Source organism: Alexandromys fortis, unplaced genomic scaffold (assembly GCF_014885135.2).
Source record: "Alexandromys fortis isolate MF-2015 unplaced genomic scaffold, M_Fortis_MF-2015_v1.1 scaffold_148, whole genome shotgun sequence".
NCBI classification, from domain to species: domain Eukaryota; kingdom Metazoa; phylum Chordata; class Mammalia; order Rodentia; family Cricetidae; genus Alexandromys; species Alexandromys fortis.
Genome location: NW_026068019.1, coordinates 429,462 through 449,195, shown reverse-complemented (window position 1 = coordinate 449,195; position 19,734 = coordinate 429,462). Strand labels below are relative to the sequence as shown.

The 19,734-nt window shown below is 45.9% G+C and overlaps 1 protein-coding gene across 1 annotated transcript in view; it reads left to right on the top strand.

Annotated features, from left to right (window-relative positions):
* Alk (ALK receptor tyrosine kinase) overlaps positions 1-19,734 on the top strand; it is a 723,384-nt gene that overhangs the window by 519,899 nt on the left and 183,751 nt on the right. Inside the window, exon 5 of the mRNA XM_050162985.1 lies at positions 19,173-19,300. Within this exon, the coding sequence (XP_050018942.1) occupies positions 19,173-19,300 (128 nt within the window). The remainder of the gene's footprint in view (positions 1-19,172; positions 19,301-19,734) is intronic.

Here is a 19,734-nt window from a genome sequence, read left to right as displayed (position 1 = left end):
AAGTTTGGGGGCGGGGAAGGGGAGACTTTCCTGGTTACTATTTGTCTTTGGGGAGCTTCCCAAGATCCATCCTAGATCCCACTCTCTCTTCTCCTCTGACCTTGGTTATGAATCGTTTTATGCCTGAGGGTTCTAGAATTCCTTGCTATTTTAGTTTTAAACCATCGCCCTAGGGAATGACTCCTGTTTGGTTCCCGATGGTGAACTGAAAGCACATAGTTTGCCAGGTGAAATGCTGGAGATGAAACTCAAAGGCAACCCTGTGATCCAGCAGGGACAGGGCTGAGCCCTGAGCCTGTGGAGCGGAAGATGCTATTGAATTAGATAAAAAGTGAGCTGGGTCGCTGACCCACAGCATACGAGAACTGAGCCTCAAAGGAAGCCCCAGGCCCCCTCCCTCATTTCATACATAAGGACAGTCCCAGAGACTCCAGGGGCTTGTCTGGTTCTGTGTGAGAGATAATCAAAGCAGTGGTTTGAAGTCAGGCATGTCTGAGTCCTAAGTTCAGACTGTCACTAGCAATGTGGCCTTGAGCCAGACCTCGACCTTTCTTGTCTCTGTTTTCTCATCATGGTCAATCTACCCAATATGGTTCTGGTAGAAGTCACATGAAGTGGCTATAAAGTACTTAACGCCATGCCTGCCACTTAATATGAGCTCAGTTAAAGTCTCTGCAAAGAGCAACAATTTTGGGATTACAAATCCAGGTGTCAGGATTTCCGAAGGAAATGAATTCCATGCATAGGTTTGTTAATGGTTAAACTGGCTTGGTACTGGTTAAACTGGCAGAAAACGCGCTCTGTTAAGAAGATGCAGGGCTACCTCACGTCAGAAAGTTGCAGCTTCTAGGCAGTTCAGCATATTTGCCAGCAAGCTGAGGGACATTTATAGCCACCCAGGAATCCACCCACTCCAAGTAGCATGCATAGCTGTCACACAAAACAAGATGTGCGACCGTGGGTACAGCCAATAAATAAAGAAATCTAGTTGTGAGCCATGGAATGAGAGCGGGAAGCGCTACCTCCAAATCACCACTCAGGCCAACTCTTTCCAGACGGTTCTGACTGTTTTAACTTCCTAGTAGAGGAGTTCAGTGAACCGGAGTCCTCTCTGTTCCATGTGGGTTTCTGCAAGAAGACAAGTACAGACATTGATTTCCATGCTTCTATTCAGAGCCACGAAGCCTCCAAGCCCAAGAAGGCAGGTGATAGCTCTCTCAGAGCCTCACAGGTTCCCATCCGCTCTCCAGTTCCATGGAGCCCCTCTGTAGAGAGGTTCCCTAGAAGAAGTGTAAATGGGAAGCCAACCACAGGGGTTCTAAGAGGTCGGGCTTGGGGAAACACAGGGCAGCAGGCATGGTGGAATGATGTGTTCCTCTGGCCTTTGCTATGGGAGGCTGCCCAGCCTTCCCAGTCTCGGATCTTGTGGCCGACTTGTCCCAAGGTCATGCTCATCAGTGACAGGGATGGAGAAGTGTCACTCTGGGCTTTGTTGGTTCTGCAATTATTCAAATGCTTTGCTTATCATACAATCATAGCTCCTAGCTCTGATTATTGGCATCATCAGCATCAACTATTAATGGGCTCTGAGCTTTTCTGAGTACACGGTATTGTACAGGATGCTAAAAGGTACCAAATGCAAGCTCAAAAAGGTGGGGAGAGGGAGCAGAAACTGGACCAAACCAGACATCGTTCTGAGAAGCAAGATATAAATCGGCCTGAATCTATTGGTGTGAACTAATCTTAAAGGGCCAGTGCCTCCTAAATTCCAGAAGGACATTAATTATTCCAGGTCTCTTTTGTCCCTCTTGTCTGCATTACTCCAACTCCGCTATTTTTAACCCAAAGCATTTGAACCTCCATTAGTTTTCCTTTTATCTCCTTTGTTAAATAAACTTTCTCCCCAGTGTGGCTGTCTGCAGGGTGGGAAAAATTTAACAGTTAGAGCAAGATAAATTGGCAAGAAAGGGCCTGCCTCCAAATTGGCCAGACCTTGCTGTGTTTGCACACTGGCACCTGCATACCTGATGTTCCTCCGCAACGCGGAGTGGGGAGACACGCTCCGCTGAAACTGTCCATCACCGCAGCATGAAATGTGCTCAGCCTGATGCAGGGCTCCCAACAGCTGTTCTCGCTCCTCTCACGCATGTGCAGTTGAGCTGAAGGTGGGAGACAGCACGCCAGAAACATCTTGGTTTCCACCAAAGACATATTGTAGGTGAGAAGGCAGACGGCTGCTGTTCTCCTGAAAAACTGCTCATCAGTCTCGAGGAGGAAAAGCTATGAAAGGTTCACATGACCCCTTCAGGGTTCCTCCATCTAACGAGACCTGAAGCTCTGCTTCTCATTAATCTTTAATGAACAACAAAGGAAATGTGTCGCTGGCTAATTAATGTGTACGGTGGCAGATGCTCTTCAAGGAAGAGTCCTGGAATTGCATCCTTTAAAGGGGCGCTGTCAGAAAGGGAAGTCTTATTTTGAAACTTAGTCCCAGATTTGTAACATTGTCTCTTTTTAAACATGAACTAACTCCTCTTCCACCGTATCTGCCATTTTCTCCATCTGTAGCATTTAAACTTTAGAAGTTGGGAACCACCAGGTAACAGGACCTCGAATTCATTTCTACCACTCGAGAAATTCTCCCTCCTCCCAGGAGTTGGACAGAGGATTTGTGGGTGCTTTTTCATGTCACGGCACCTACCTAGGATGTTTTTTCTCCTCCCCTCCTTTCTTCAGTTTCATTTTTCCGGGGTCAATGAATCCCACTCCATGCAAAGCTTCGAATGTACACAGCACATAGCCTCGAGGTGAAACCTCATTGTCCATGCAGCACCGGCCACGGCAATGGACACACCCTCCACTACAGAACTCAGTCAAGTGGCTTGTGCAAATAGCCTAGACTCAATTACTTTTTACTTCATACTCCTTGTGGTGGGCAATGTCGGTGGTCAGCTTGACTGCCTTAACAAGATGTCAAGGGAATTAGTAAGACACGCCTTTTGGTAGGTTTGTGAAAGTATTTCCAATCAGTTTTACCTGAAGAGAAAAGACTGCCTTGAATGTGGGTCCTATTCTTTACCCAGATGTCAGCTATCATGCCTTCTCTCCCGGGATGGACAGAATCCCAGTAAGCAGTCAGTCCAGAAGTGTATTTTCTTCTTCTGTTTTTTTCTGTGAGGTATTTGGTGAAAGCCATCACAAAGGTAACCGATAAGCTGCCCACCTATCCCTCACGCCAGCTCCTCCTCAAGGGTAGAACCCTCGGTGTATTCTCTTTTTGTCCTGCTCCTAGGCACCTTGCTGGAGGAGGGTTGTCCCTTCTTCTTTCCACATTGGATGACCATGTCCATTGTTCTTTAAAGCCACCATTAGCATAAGTCTAGCCTGTGCTATTCTATTTTGAGAAGTATTTAAAAAGCTCTCTGTTTAAGGGAGATTGGGAAATAGGATTAGAAGACCCCCTCTTAGAAGCAAACGCACTGTGTGTTTAATACAAAGATCTCCACATTCATAGGGTTTTGTTGACTTTGGGATTCAATCAGTTGATTTTAAAATACGAGTATAATTCCAATAAAACCCCATACAAAGTGCTGAAGAACAGTGTGAACCATAGCTGGCCTAGAACAAGTCATCCTAGGCATCTTCAAAAGCTGGACTTGGGCTGATGGCACAGTTCCGTAGGTAGAGGTCCTTGCTACCAACAACACATGACCCGAGTCCTGTTCCTGGAATTTACATGGTAGAAAAAGAAAACCAGCTCCCAAAAACTCTCCTCTGACCTCTATATATGTATTGTGGGTGCATGTGTGTGCGTGTGTATGAGCACACACATACACACACAAATAGATAAGCCAACAAATAACTAATTGTACAAAATTTTAAAAGTTAAAGAAAACGACGTTGGACTTGGTGACTCACGGCTAATTCCAGCACCAGAAATCTGGAGCAGTTGAATTGCTATGAATTGTGAAGGCACAAAATGAATTCCTGACCAGTCTAGACAACGAGTGATACCCTGTTTCAGAAAGAAAGCCAAAGCCACGAGCTGATCAGGATAGGGGAAGGAGATAGCACAGCATATTGATTGAGGAATTATTGGACAGTCTTTCCCTCAATATTCTGATGGACGTGCCCTTGACAAATTGAACACTTGTATGCAAAGAGACAGAGTAGCTGCATCTATCCATTTGGAAGGGATCTCTATCAAAAACACGAGAGAACATTTGACGTCAGGCCCTCTGTGGTTCGGTGGGGGGGGGCTCACTGAGATGGGAGCAGAAGCAGCTTCTAATGGCTGGTCAGTAGATTCTGCATCGCAGGCTTTGGGTCGGAAGCTGTCTGCACAGCATCGCGTTTCGTTGGAGGCACAGTCGGCTGGGATCTCATAGCTGTCAGGAGAGCTGTCCTACAATGACAGAATTATATTGTAGAAACCACAGCAGTTAAATGTTTCTACAGGAAGCGTCATAGTCCTGCACTCAGGGTCAAAATCACCAGCTGCTGTGAACCGTACACCACAGGAACTCCCGCATCCAGTTTGGTGGCTGTTGATGTGAAAACGACTGGGGGGGGGCGACCTAGAGAGGGGCAGAGAGGAGAGAGATTCTAAACGTTCCCATGTGAAATAAAGCAATGGTGGGTTAGAGCTGCCGAGCCAGATAATGCTTTAAGAGCCTGTAGGCACGGAATCCAAATCCCAGCGAGAAACGGCCTGAGCATTTTCTGCACTGGTCAGACCATCATCCTAGTACCCAGGGGCTACAAGAATTCATCTAGCTAGATTTTGCCATGAAATTTTGAGGGAAAAGAGGTAAATATATACCCAGGAGAGAATGGCCATACCTAAATAAGCACTAAAAAAAGAGATGTTAAAACAATAGAAACATGTCATCATTCATGCTTTCAATGCATTCTTCTGGTCAGTCTCCCTAGGCATGCATCGTGGTTACAATAGTGGTACCAGGAGTGAAGAGGTGGAGGTGACTTGTTCCAAGCCACCTACCCAATAAAGGAGCTGGCTTTGGAGCTCAGATTTTCCCCCAGGCCACACTGCTTCTCCACATGTAAGTGTCAGTTCACAGCAAGACAGGTACCCAGAAGGCTTCAGTCTCTAAAGAGGCTGTCCTCCAGAAGCGCAGAAGATGCCAAGGGCCAAGAGAATCATTAGCGACAGACTGTGAGTCCCTCACCCAGGACCCTGCTCCTTATAGACTATTCACATACCAGGCACAGATTCTGCCTCCGGATTTTGCTAGACCTTGGGCTAGAGTTCACTGGGGAATAATTCAACCAGCTCGTCATTCTGTCTCCACCTGCCACGTCTGCCTTTCCTTCAGTTACTGGTCTCTTGTGAAGCGAAGGATGTAACTACACAACCTGATGCTGCCCCGCGCTGCCCCGTCACCCTGTCCCTCACAGCTGCTCCTGCACTCAGAAACAACACTCTTATTATCATTCATTATTTCTACTTCTTAACATTAAAACCCTTTTAATACGGCATTGAAGACCATTGGGGAGTTTTAAATTTCACGTCAAACCAGGATTTATGGGCCAGTTCTGAAATTTTACCTCTGGGCTCAATAATTACAATTCCCTTTTAATCGCTCTCTTAGACACCTCAGTTAAAAGACTTCAATTATTTCCACACAGAGGCCTCCCGGGACACGGCCAATCTGAATACTCAACTTGTGTCACCTCTGCTTGGAGATCAGCATGGAAGCTGTAGTTGTGTAGGTAAAGGGCACCAGGTCTACCCTGCAGTCGTACCAAGAAGTGCTGGATTCTCAGAAAAAGTCTTCCTTCTCCAGCATGTATATTTGGAGAACAGGCTCCCCTCCACTTCCACTTTCCCAGTCCCTTGTAGAAAGCAAGAAGCAGATGGGTTAGGTTGTGCATGCTCACCCATATTTATTTTTTAAAAAAATATGTTTTAAAACATATTTATTTTTAAAACCGTGCTGTGCACATGCAAATGCATACTGGAAATCCTTCCATGGAGAACAATAGAGGAGCATGATGCCAGGGGCTGGGATGAGAGGAAATCGGGTACTTTCTGAGGGAGCTATGGGATGTTGGAAAGGGATTCATGCCAACACAATTACCAAGGGCAGAGAGAGGCCACAGACTTAGCCACAGCCTGCTAATGGCCTACTTGCCATGGAAGAGCCAAAGCAGGCTGTTGCCTTGCTCCCCAAAGAACAGCTGATGCTATTGCATCAAAAGTGGCTCAGGCAGGATGCTGGGGATGGGAGTAGCTAACAGTACCACCACAGAGATGCGCTAAGCGCTTTGTATCTGGTGGCGGCAGTTTGTACAACAGAAGTGTGTAGCTCTGAATCCCAGTCACTAGTTGCAGGGAAGGTTTCATCGTAGGCCCCAAACATCTGCTTCTGTTGGGAGACAGTGGGCTGGGTGAGGGACGAAGATCATGATTAAGAAAAGAGGACTTCACTAAAGAGACTAAGGGGTGAAAGGGAAAAAACGAGTCTCAGAGGGTGCATCTGCCAATGATCCAGAGCCACCATCGGGTAGAGATAGCCAAGAGAAATGACAGCCTGGGTGAGTAAGTGCCCTCGGGCATCAGTCAGAGCCCCCCACAGTGACATGAGAGACCTGCTTTGCAGACACTGCCTACTGAAAACCTGGACTTCTTAGTGGACTGAACCAAAACAAAGAATGTGGCAATGGGCTAGGCTAGGGCATCTTCACAGTTGCCCCAGCACATCAGTTACTGGGGCACTGCTAACATGGCTCCTTTATTTATTGTTATATTACATTTTGCTATGCACTACCATACTGATAGGCTCATGGGCACACTTATTCAAGCTCCGCCCTGCTCCTCACACCCCATCTACAACTCTCTAATTTCTCTAGTAAGGGTCAGCTCTGGACACAGGCTGTACTTTTGCATTTTGGGTTATGAGCCAAGCCTTGAACATCCGAGCCATCTCTCCAGCCCCCCCCCCCCCACACACACACACTATGCTGTACTTTAACAAACACCACAGACATCATGGTACCCTCATCCTCAGGGACCAATTATTATTGACTCTTTGGTGGTTTCTGCTTAGATTGCTATTCACAGCGCTGCACTGCAGGCCCAGAGGGGTCGGGGTGACATTTATAAACAGTGAGTGTGCAGGCAGCTCATCCCTCAGACAGTTTACAAGCATCTCGTGGGAAGCAAGTAGAGGGAGATGGGGTGCTCCATTTCACAGTGGTTCCATTTCCCAAGCTGAAGAGCTGACCCAGTCAAAACCCAGAAGCCAGAATCTTCTGGAAAATGGCTTCTGGCTTCCAAGGCCAGGTCCAGTGTCAAAGGGTTCTGAATGTTCAGGGATTTCTTACTGTAAATACTCAAAGTCCTCTTGAACTCGGAAGATAGAAGGCAGAGTTGGCCCTGTGCCTGGGCATTCCCGCCCAACCTGATCTTCCTCCATGCACCTCTGCTTCTAGTACATGTCCTCCCGTGGAGCCTATACTAGTTACAGGTCATGTTTTGAGTTGGTCTAAATTCAGGTGAAAATTGGTAGAATAAGTTCCAGCCCGAAATTTAACTCCCAGGTAAGATGCAGTCTCAGGGCTTTTCAAGCTATTGTTTTCTGTGCTATAGAAAGCCCCTGCTCGGCTAACACACTAGCTGCCTGAAGGCCAAACTCCACAAGTTGCTTCAAGCAGAGCTTAAAGGTGTGAGTTCCTATGCAAGTCAAAGGGGCCAGTGATGCCAAGTGTGGTGGCTCAGTTTGATTGTCACCTTGACAGGCTCTAAAATCAGTAGGTGACAAGGCTCTGGGCATGGGTGTAAGAGATTATTGGGATGAGGTTAACTGAGGTGGGGAAACCCATTTGACATGCAGACAGGGTCATTCTATGGGCTGGGGTCATGGACTGAGAGCAAAAGAAAAAGCTGGTAGTTGAGCGCTCCCATACTGTAGGATCTGCTTCCTGCCTCTGGCCACCGTGTGACCAGGTGACTCATTCATTTCCCTTGATCAGCCGTGATGGACCGTAGCCTGGATCTGAGAGCCAAAATAATCCTTTCTTTTCTTCGGTTGTTTCCATCACAGCAAAGGGAGGAGTAACTAATCCCCTGGGTCACTAGCAAGGACCTCCTGGTGTCACTGCACAGAGGAGACTCCCAGCAGGTGCTGGTGGTATATACTACTCCTCTGAGAGGCAGGTGCAGATACTTGGGGAAGCACAAAGTGCTTAGACTGTGTCAGTGGCTTCACCAAAAGGGCAGAACAACTTCTAGAAGGCTTTGCTTTTTGCTTGTGGTTCCAGATAGGGTGTCCACAGCAACACGGTAGAGTGACAACAGGTGACTTTATGGCTTCAATCAGTATTGGAGGCACAGGGGCACAAGCCAACCAATGGCAGCATCTTTCCTGCCCTCTCTAATGTGAGCAAGGGAAGTCTAGCAGTTATTACAAATGTCACCACCTTCAAAAAGCATTTCCAAGAGTTCCTGGCAGAACTGGGCACCTCTTGCCACTGCTCCTTCTAACAGTTGCCTGGTCCAACCCAGCAACTTTGTTCCTACTGTGACATCAAGGCAAGCCTTGGCAAGTGAAGATCAGTTCAGTAGGCAAGGACATAGAAAGGGGGCTGTGGATACAGAGAACAACTCTGGCATCAAGGACAGCGGCATAAAGTACCTTGTCATGTACAGGATGCAATGGGCAGGACTGAGGCCTGGAGAGCCATGGTTACGCCTGAGCTTCAAGATCATTTCAGACCTTAGTTGTAAAATGGCTACAGAGTGGAGCTTCATGCAGCCCTGGAACTCGGTCTTTGAGAAACAGCTGAGTCCCATGGAGCTGGGCTATTAAGAGAATTAGATATGGTGATAGCCAAAACTCAGGCCACAGTTTTCACCTCTTTGCCATTCTATGACATCATTGCCCATGGTGCTTAACATCTGTCCTGGGCAGTAGAGCTTGTGAGATCCTCTGTCCCAAGAACTCCAGTCCCCCTCCGCTCATCTCATCTGCTGCCAAAGGTGCACAATGGATACAGCCTGCAAAAGCACCATTAATTCAGGTAGCACGAAGTCTTCAGGCTCTTCTTACCCTATGTCTCCCAGGTCCCTCTGGCCTTCCGTGGCTGCCCACTGATTCCAGCCCCAGATTTTGCCTGTAGGAACCACAGTGTACAGCCAGGCCCTCCTGCCATGTAAAGTTTCAGTACACTGGTTTGACTCCGCCAGAGATTTATGACTGGCAGGGAGCCTCTGAGCAAAGCCATCGGCATTTTGTTTGGCTCAGAGGCTCGAATTCTTCTTCAGACCAATCAATCTGTTAGCACGTCAGATGACATTTAGGTGCCTCTCTAGGGAGCAGGCTGGGCTTCGGAGCATTTAGAGAGCATGCAGCAATACAAGGCCGAGGCTTGTGACCCTAGGGAAAGAGCTGGGAGGTGGTGGCCCAGGATGGCCACTTCTGCCCTGACCACACTTAGGACTCGGGGTTCGAGCTGGAGGCAGAGTGGACTGATGGAGCGAAACTCCGGAAATGGCACTTCGTATTTCAACGCTGTCTTCGTCCTTCTCCGTGAGTGGATGTGTATGAAAGCAAACTGTAATAACCGGAATTGGTCGGGCTTGAAACAAAAGGTTGAATTCGAAAAGAACAAAGAATGTTAAACAGCAATTGGCAGGAAGAGAGAGAATAAGGGACCAAATTAATGTCCCTACTGGCCACAGCTGGGTGAGATGTCCATACCACCTAGGGGCAGGAATTCAAAAAGCAAGCGGAAGGTCTGACTCTGTTCAGAGAAAATCTACCATCCACCCTGTCAGAAAGTCTGCCTTTTAGGTCTGTAGAGTGGGAAACCTTGGTGAGTCCCTCTCACAGTGCTCACCTAGAATTCTCTGTCCTTTCTGAGATGCCAGGGCAGAACAAACCCATTCTCCTCTCAAGCCCACTGCCTCAAATCCAGCTGGGTCCCACCCAGCCCTGCAGCCCCATGGGGGCATCAACAGATGTTGAAGGACATGGAGGATATGTGCTTGCTTGAGCCCTAAATCAAAATGCAGAGGGAGAAGGGCTTCAGGGATCTCAGGCTCACTACTCTCGGTTTGAAATTTTCTGTCACGTTTGCTTTGTCTGAGTGGTCATCATCTTTTCAATGAAGGAAAAGCATTTTTTGAATCTTCTGTGTAGTTCCTTTTACAAATTAAGGTACAGGAAAACCACTCTAGACCATGAGTTTGGGATCCATAGTTGTTGATCGATACTGGGAAAATATGATCCTGAAAAGTCTTACTTTAGCTTACAGGGAACAAATGTGGACTCATCCGCCCACTGCTGCATAGAGGCCACCACCTTTGCTTCCAGGGTCGTCTGTGGCCAGGGCTCCACATTGTCTCTCCCATCAGCCACACTCGGGCCACCTTCCTTCATCTGGGATGCTCAGTCTCAGTTTATCAAAAGGAGAAAAAAATTTAAAAATGGTTTTGAAGATCCCTGGATTTTAAGCATTTTCCGCTGGTCTTTTCTGTTGCCCTATTTAGACCTAATTTGGCAGCGGTGCTGGTAGTAACTTAGCAGGTCTTTCCAAAGTTTTCTACTATCGGTTACATCAGTTTAATGAGTTGACCTGCATGAAGAAGTTCTAACAGGTCTGGACAGATATAACCGATGCTCAGAGGGTGTATAACTCAAGTGATGGGAATAGAGGGGAGAGCTAGGTACTGAGAACAGCATGAACATTAGTGACTGCGTACAGCATTCCGAGGGCATACAGTATTTTACTGAATGCAGAAGTAGTGTATGCTAATCCGGCAGGCAAATTGGTCACATGGAGACCAGTTAAGAACACTTCTATTACAAGTTTCCCTTACAATATCAACTAGGAAATTCAGGCACAGAGAGGTTGGGTTGCTGGCCTGAGGTCACATGGCCAGTAAGAGGCAGAAATGAGATTACAAATCAGAAAATCTGGCTTCAAAGTTTCTGTTCTTAAGCCATACATTTTTCTTAAATGGAGGTAGGAAATGGGAGGAGTGGGAAGGAAGAAAAATGGGAGATAAGGAAATAGGAGAGAAGAAAAGGGGGAGGAAAGGGAAGAGGGAAGAAGAGAAGGAGGGAGAAGGACGGGGAAGAAGGGAAGAAGGAAGAGGGCATGGAGGGGAGGGGAGAGAAAGATAACCAAAAGAAGCTAAAGATAAGCCAAAGTAAGAATCTCAAAGGGGCTGGGCATGTAGCTTGGTGGTAGAACTTGGGTTCACTCCATCACGTATTCAGCAGTTCTGAAAATATTAAGATTAAGCTTCTTGCCAGTGCTAAGTCATAGCCAAGACAACCTGGAGCCATAGAGAACCCATCCTGCCTTGGCACCCTTTCTGTTGATAGCCCTCTTCTGTAGAGCCTGGCACCACTGTTAGCTGTAGGCAGGCCTTCCTTTCCTGGATCAGTGGGACTCAGATCCTGACTGAACCAGAAATCTCATTCTCAGTCCCTATCCAGTACCAAGTCCCAGTCCTCTCCAGAGCAATCTTATCTCTGCGTTTGAGTGTGTGTGCAGTGTGCTATGAATGTGTGCATGCGTGCACATATTTCAGGTGCATGTATATGTGTGCTTACGTGTATGGAGGCCAGAGGTCAATTTCATGTGTCTTCCTCAGTTGCTCTCCGCTTTTTGAGACAGGGTCTCTCGATTGCCAATTTGGTTAGGCCACTTAGCAGTGAGCTTCAGAGATACATCATCTAAGATGCCCCTAGCCCTGGCACAGGGGTTAGAGACATACATGACTGCACCCTGATTCTACAGGGGTGCTGGGGATCAAACTCAGGTCCTTATAAAAGTACTTTGTAAGATAAACCCATTGTCTTGACTCCCTCCTCTCACTTCTAGAACATTGCAAAGGGCAAGCAAATAGCAAAGCCAAGGCTGCTGGAATGAAAAACCACAGGCCATACACAGAAAGTGAATAAGCAACAAAGGACTGCCCAGTGGAATTTACTCTGATTGGGCATGGTCCTCCTCACATCTTCCACACACGTTCTTTAAATGCAGGCCAACTTAACGGGAAAAATATTAAGTTGTGCTGAATAGTTTTTACTGACTACAGAATATATTTGAAGGGAAATTTGAGATGTGTGTGTGTGTGCATGTGTGTGTGTGTGTGTGTTTCCTGCCGCATAAGATGAAGAACTTCAGCTGGTGTCCATTCCTCTCATATTGATCTAGGCAAGCTCCCACTAGCTGGGCTCCTCGTTTCTAACATGTCTTCACACCTGAGTTGAACCCTCTTCCGAGAGAGAGTCTGAGCAAAGACACAGTAGAAGAATGTCCAGTGCGCAGCCCCAACTGTGACAGGGTCACACCTACTGATCATAACCACCAGCAGCACACCAGGGAGTTCTGTATGATTCGGATAACTTCTGCCACCCCCAACTCATCTCGTGACTTTGTCTATCCCAGCTAGAGGGCTCATTGCCAGCTAACAGTGTGGCTGTCGGGGCCAATACAGGGCATGATGATGGGCATATTGCCAAGTTTCACTACCTCCCCAGCCATGCTTTCCAAGGCTAGAAACTGAAATAAAGATCTGGCTAGACTGCCCCAACCTCAAGGAGTTTAGAAGGGCAGAATAAAATGATGGTCTTAAAGACTTCCTATGTGTCAAACTCCAGCCCCAAGCAGAGCCTGGATCCACTTTCAGTGAATGTTAATGGAGTTGTTTGTTTTCGGATCACAGCTGCTATTGTGGCCAGTGCTGCTGTGACAGGTAATGCTGCTATTGACTTGACCTGTGAGGTGGAGAGTATTAGTGTATCGGATGGGATTATATTTTCCCTCTTTGAGAACTCAAACGCCCCCAGGTCTTGACTGTATAATTTCACTGATTGCTTCTTATTGGCTCTCGGCAAATGCAGCTACCATGAGTTACTTGATGAACTATATGGTTTTATGTACCACCCCCCTCCCTGCATTACCCTCCTTTCCCAGCCTCCATCTTTAGGTGCCTCCTCATAGGAAGGGCATCATTATCACTTGGGTAGCGATGATGGTTATCATTAGTGAGTGATCATGAGTTTTTAGATTCACTCAGCTCCACTACCGCATAAATTTTGCCCCAAAATGTCAGAATATTGTCAGATTTAATAGAAATACGTCCCCTTGTTTCTCCTCTCCTTCAGCAAATATTGGCTGAGCGTCTGCATTGCAGAAGACAGGATGGTGAAGGATCCATCATCTTGCCATTAATAAAGTAGGGAAGTGAGACACAGGGATCATCCTCCCTGTGGAGTTCAATGAAAAATAAATATTCCCTCTCACCAGACTGGACCACTGTGTATACAGAGCATAAATCTCTGCTCAGCTTCTGCCCAGGTCCTCATACCAGTCTGCATTGCCCTTTCCCCCAATTCCTGTGCACTCTCACACCCCAGCCTCAAAGGGTACCTGTTCTGGTCAGGAAGTCCGAACTATCCCTTTGCCTGCCATGTAACACCTAGCATCTGTATACCACTCACTTAGCTCTGATGCCCTGCCACTCATTATAAACTTTGGGATATATATTTTTTTCTCACTAGTCTATAAGTTACTCATCTGCAATTTAAATCCTAAACTCTCAGTGATCCCACAATATCGAAACACTTTAGTAATAATGCACCAGTAACACCTGAAGAATGGGTGCCACCCTGACAAATTTTAACCATGAAGTAGGCAGCAAGCATCCTTTTCCAGGCTGCAGGAAGCTGCAAAGATGAAACAGAGGTTTATCTGAAATGTGGGGGCCTTTTCCCAGCTCTGAGAAAATGATTGGTCAGCTCTAAGGCTACTCTAAGGTACTCTAAGGCTAATAGATCTTCTTGTAGGGATGTTCCAACATAATTTCTTAAAGTGTGTTTATGTTATCAAGACCCATTTAAGGTTTTCTTGTTTTAAATAAATACATGGTCAGGTGTGATGGTGCACACCTTTGATCCCAGCAGTCAGGAGCAGAGGCAGGCAGATCTCTGTGAGTTCAAGGCCATCCTGGTCTACAGTGTGAGTTTCAGGACAGCCACGGCTGTTGCACAGAGGAATGCTGTCTTGAAAAACAAAAGGAAAAAAAAACAGAAAAGATAAACAAATACAGTGGTTGTTAATTCAGAAGTCCTAAGTGCTCTTCTCTCTCTCTTTTATCCACCATCCTTTCAACCTTGTGTCTCATAAAGAAATTGAGCTGCAGATGTTTGCCTGGACCAATATGACTCAGTAAAGGAAGTTGTGCTCTTTTTTAAGAATAAATCCCTTGGGGGCTGGAGAGATGGATCAAGGGTTAAGAGCATTGGCTGCTCTTTCAGCGGTCCTGAGTTCAAATCCCACAACCATATCGTGGTTCACAACCGTCTGTAATAGGATCTAATGCCCTCTTTGGCAAAAAGTCAATAGAGCACTCATATATACAAAATAAATAGATTTTAAAAAAAGAATAAGTCCCATGTTGAGGACTTACTGTGTGGCAAGAGCTCATCATGTTACTTTGCCTGAGTCTTTCAGATGTTCAACATAATCTCACAGGCCAGGCATTATGGCCTAACCTTATACTGGGCATTTCAGGTGGACGGGTTGGTTAGTTGGGTGGTTGGGCTGGCTGGCTGGCTAGATGCTTGATTGCTTGTTTGGTTGGTGGAGATGAAGTCTTGCCGCATATCCCAGGATGACCCTAAATTTGTTGTATGACCTCTAACTTAAAAATTAGGGAAGCGAAACCTACAGAAGTTAAATCACTAAGGTGGCATAGCTAATAGGCTGTGAAGCTGAGACCTGAGTCTGGGCCCCGCCTACCACATTGCATCAGTGAAAACCTTCTCAGAAAAGCATTCCCTATGAACAGTTTGCTTGAGAGCTTGAGACCTCCCTCTTACGAGGAAGCCTGATATTGGTATCATGCATGCCAGGACACTGCATGAACACAAAGAAAGATACATTCTGCCTTGCCAACGCCATTCATGGCTCTCACGTGCTGCCATAAAACGTCCCTCCATTCAGGGCTTAAAGTAAGTTGGTGCCTCCATGCTCTTGAATGAGGGCGGCCAACCCTTCAGTCTCATCAGCAACTTGCACAACAGCTGATGTTGCCAGGCAGCTTCCTTTAAGTATGCAGGGACTACTCTGGTTGAGAAATTCCTTTCATTTCTCTATCAGATTTTTTTTAGCATTTTTCTATGGATTTCTCACCCCCACTCCCAATGGCTAGTCTTAAAAAGTCATGCCAGTGGCCCCTCAAGCAATGCCAGTATCTATACCCTTCTCTGTCTCTGTGATTTTAGTGATGGAAATGCAATTGACTGGGCATACCGATTCATAGGCCATGTTATCCCTGAGCCTCAGGACCCAAGAGCAGTACTGGATCTTATTTATTATTGGTTAACTCAGTGTGTGACCTTGAACAGGTCTCCATTTCTCTACAAGAGCAAGACAGAGCCTCTTTGCATAAACAGATCTGTAACTGTAGACTGATCGCTCGTCTCCAAAGTAACTCTGTGAAATATTGTTAATTGCAGCTTCCAAGGTTTCCCTAAAATGCTGTGTCACCAGCCTTCCTGGGAAATGCTAGAGATGGGCAAACAGCGGTCAATTAAGGCCCATAGGGAACTTTCATCTCAATGGCTACATTTTGCTAATGAAAAACTCACACCCGAGGAGGTGTGGAAAGTTGTCCAAGGCCAAACAAGCCCCAAACCAGAATCAAAGACTTCTTTATTCCAGGTTAGAAATAGACCTTGGTATTCATAAGCCAACCCTCTTGGCTTTCGTGTTTATTTGTTTGGTTGATTTCGAGGGTCTTTGATAGCCTCTAATTTATTCATCATGTTGCAATCACTAAGCAAAAGTGAATGGTCAGGGTTTTCCTCAAAAAAAAAAAGAGTCATGCAAATTGGAAACATTTTCTCTGCTTGAGAATAAAATTGGTTGAAAAACATGCAAAATTTTAGACATTTTCAGCAAAGTGTCTCATTCAAAGCCATCAGGCAAATGAGAGGCAGAGGCAGAACGGGGGAACTGGAGAGTTCCAGAGAGACATGTGGAAGATAATGGGTTGTGACAGGCTGTCCATGCAATCCTTCTGGCTTCCCAAAGTCCAGGTGGACGCCCACACTGTCAGATTGATTGATTGTAGCTCCCGTCCTAGAGTGTCGCCAATCCCCAGCACGTGGATACGGTTGCACATCTGCTTCCAGAAGATTCTAGGTCAGAATAAAACCTTTCCCCTTTCAGCATCAATCGAGTTGCCAACAGTCAAACCATGGGAAGCAGGGTCCTAATAAGCCAGTTTTGTGACCACTGGGAGGTAAGGCAAAAAGATGGAAGCAGAGAGAGAGAAGAGAGCCCAGATCTGGTTCTCCCTGGGCTTTGGGGCCATCTCTTGAGCAAATCTGACCCTGGGTACGAGCTTTTCTCTTTCCTAGTCCCAGCTTCCCTGGATATAAAAATACATGTTTGGCAACTGCTCTGAAAGTTATTGGAGTCGTGGCAGTAAAGTATGAAAGGCCAGAGAATTTCAAGCAAAAGTTATTGCATCGGTAACTCAGAAACTAATCCCTAAAACTCCTGACACGTTTATCCTGAGGGCGAGTGCCAATCCACAAATGGAAACCATGATCAAGGGCCACTGTGTACCTGGAATTAGAATCCATCATTCTCGGAGTGCAGAGCTGAAATTTGGGCAGAAGAGGGGAGGACTTACACCTTTCAAGACCGTCTTTCCTCTAACCTAGAGGCCTTTATGCTTCAGAAGAACACAGCAGATTCTGCATTCTCTGCTTATTTGTTTTTCTTCTCCTTAAGAACCCCTCGTTACATTTTTTTTTCCTTTCAAATATTTCTTTCTGTGACAGTTCCACATTTAAACGGAAAAGCTTCCTTTTCCTTATTCAATTGCACCGGTTTTATTTGGGATGGAAACCTTGCTGGGTACCGTAACAGAGAAGAAGCTTTACAGCGGCAATAATCCCTTCTACAGCATCTATTGTGGGGAAACTTAATCCACTTTTATTAAATGGCTGAAGACTTGACTCTAGCGATCTGAATTAACTACAGCAAAGCACAGAGACAGAACAAAAGTCCCCACTTCCTTCAACAGACATCCACTTCATGCCTCACAACCCTGCCTTGCAGAGACCCAAGACAGAAAACTGCCTTTTGGGAAACACCTTTAAGAAGAATTAATGTTGCCTTACGCAATACCGTTATCACCAACAGTGAACCAAGGCAGGCTGGGGAAGTGGCCCAGTAGGAAAAATGCCTTCCAAGCAAGCACAGGGGCCCAACTTTGGATAAGAGCTGAGAGTGACATCTGTGTGTGATTGCAATGGAGCAGGGACAGGCAGATTCCCAGAGCAGGACATGGGTGTTCCGCCAGTCTAGTCAAAATGTCCAACTCTAAGTTCAGCGATAGGCCCTGTCTTAAAAACTGAGGCAGAACATGATTAAGGAAGATGTCTAGTGTCAACCTCGGACCTACGCACACACCTACATGCCCTTACATGCATCTAAATGCATTTACACAGACACACATGTCTAAGACAGAAAAGAAGGACCAGGTAGGACATTAGTTAAGAAAATGCAGAAATGGACCCTCAGCCTCATTGGAGCGAATGAGAGCACACTTCAGAGTTTAACTAGACACACACTTGGGCCTTGATTGTAGTGATTTAGATAACTACACAGGTAGCTTCAACACAACCGTATGCCCAAGTTGTTAAAAACACAACCGGTGAGCGAGAATCTCATCTGTGTCCATTGCCTCCAGACATTCCCTGGGTGGCAATGTGCAGTCACTGACAAGCACATGGAGGGAGGGGCCACTTGGGTAAACCACAGCCAAGGCTTTCCACTGAGGTGGTGCCTATGGCCGGCTCCAGACAGCGGGTGCCTTGAGTTATCTGAAATTTCGGGATTGCTGGAGATTTAGTTTGATTTCATTTTGCTATTTTTGCAGTGGCCTTCACTTTATAGTTTGGTGTGAAGGATTAAAGATTTGCAAACAAAAATTTAGTCCCTCTCCCCCAACAAAACCCTTAATCTTGCCATACTTCAGCCCAACCTGGTACTGAGAAATATAGAATACTGTCATGATCTTTTGGTATATACCCAAGTCAAAAACCTCGAATTTATATGCTTTAATTTAAATTATGTATCAGTGCAAGCAATTTGTAATGTACAGTTATACCCCAATAAAATTGTCTTTAAAGAAAGAAAAATAATAATTCAGGTAATTTCTATCCCTCACAGAAATTTGCTTAAATATGCAATTATAATGAACACAAGTGCTCTCCTTTCCTCATTCTCTCTCTTTCAGTCATATATATAGTATATATAGATATAGATATATAGTGATATATAGTGATATGTATATAGTAGTATATATTGTGATATATAGTGTGATATAGATATAGATAGATAGATAGATAGATAGATAGATAGATAGATATCTGAGTCATTATTGAAAAGGAAACCGGATGTTCCCATAAGTGACAGGAGACTGTCCCAAGAGATTAATAGCCTGAGCACGGTGTGAACACGCTCCTGCGGCTAATCCTCTGCTCTCTGGCAGTGTCAGCATCTGCGATCACAGACGGATGCAGAGCTCACCATCGAGCCTGCTTCCGTCTTCTTCTGTTTGCACTGTTTCTCAAAGTCCATGTCAATCTTTGGTGCCTTTTACCCCAAAGTACATGCTTCAGTGCACTTTAATTTTGCAGTCGTAAATAAGTAATTCTCACTAGCTTCCCATAAGTAACTACACTGCAAACCTGGGGATGATGAGACTTTGGGCAGGCCAAAATCAAGTGTTGCTTCAAAGAGATAATTATGAATAGGCTGGTAAACGTTGGGAAACTGTTCTTTGACTCTGCTGCCGGGTTATCTCATGGATGGATGTCCTTCCTCTATGAGATTAGCTACAGAATGATGTCAAAGATTTGCAACTGTCTGGAAATACCACTGTCTACAGTGAGTTTGAGAATGGGATTTCTGAGTTCACTGGACAGACATGAGACAGATGCTCCTCTCAAGGTCACTGTCCTCAATACCGTTTGGGGTTCCATCTCTTGGTACCCATGAAGAATGGGATACCTGACCTCACTGCAGAGGAGTGACTGTCTCTGCAGGCTGGGCTGGCTTCTCATCACTGTTTTCCTATGCTTCCCTCCTCTGCCTTCCAATGCATCCAGCTGGACCGTGCTGCATGGGAGAATCGGGCGCCCAGAGAACCCGTTCCGAGTGGCCCTGGAATACATCTCCAGTGGTAATCGAAGCTTATCTGCAGTGGACTTCTTTGCCCTAAAGAACTGCAGTGAAGGTACGTGGATCTGTCTTTGTCTCTCCTCTCCTCTCCGGCCTGTGTTGAATACATCAATGACTGTATTTAGCTTGAATACAAAGTCTGCAGCAATTAGGAACTGATTCTGAACATTGGCAAGTGCCCCACAGCCCAGGAAAGCAATTTTCAAAAAATTCCAGAATAAGGTTTTATCTACTTATCTTAAAATTTTATTAAGTGGAATACAGCCTTTCTTAGATAATATGCTAACTTGACTTCTGTGGTGACAAATGCTTCCTGCCAATTCATAATATTTTATCACCAAAAATGCAAATGAACACCAAGTAAATAGAGTAGTATATGAATCCCCACCTCCCAGCCGCAGCCCAGCTGAGCAGTTATCAACATTCTGTCGTTTTGTTCCACCTACATCTCCATCCACCTCTCGCCCTCCCCGTAACTTAATGGTAATC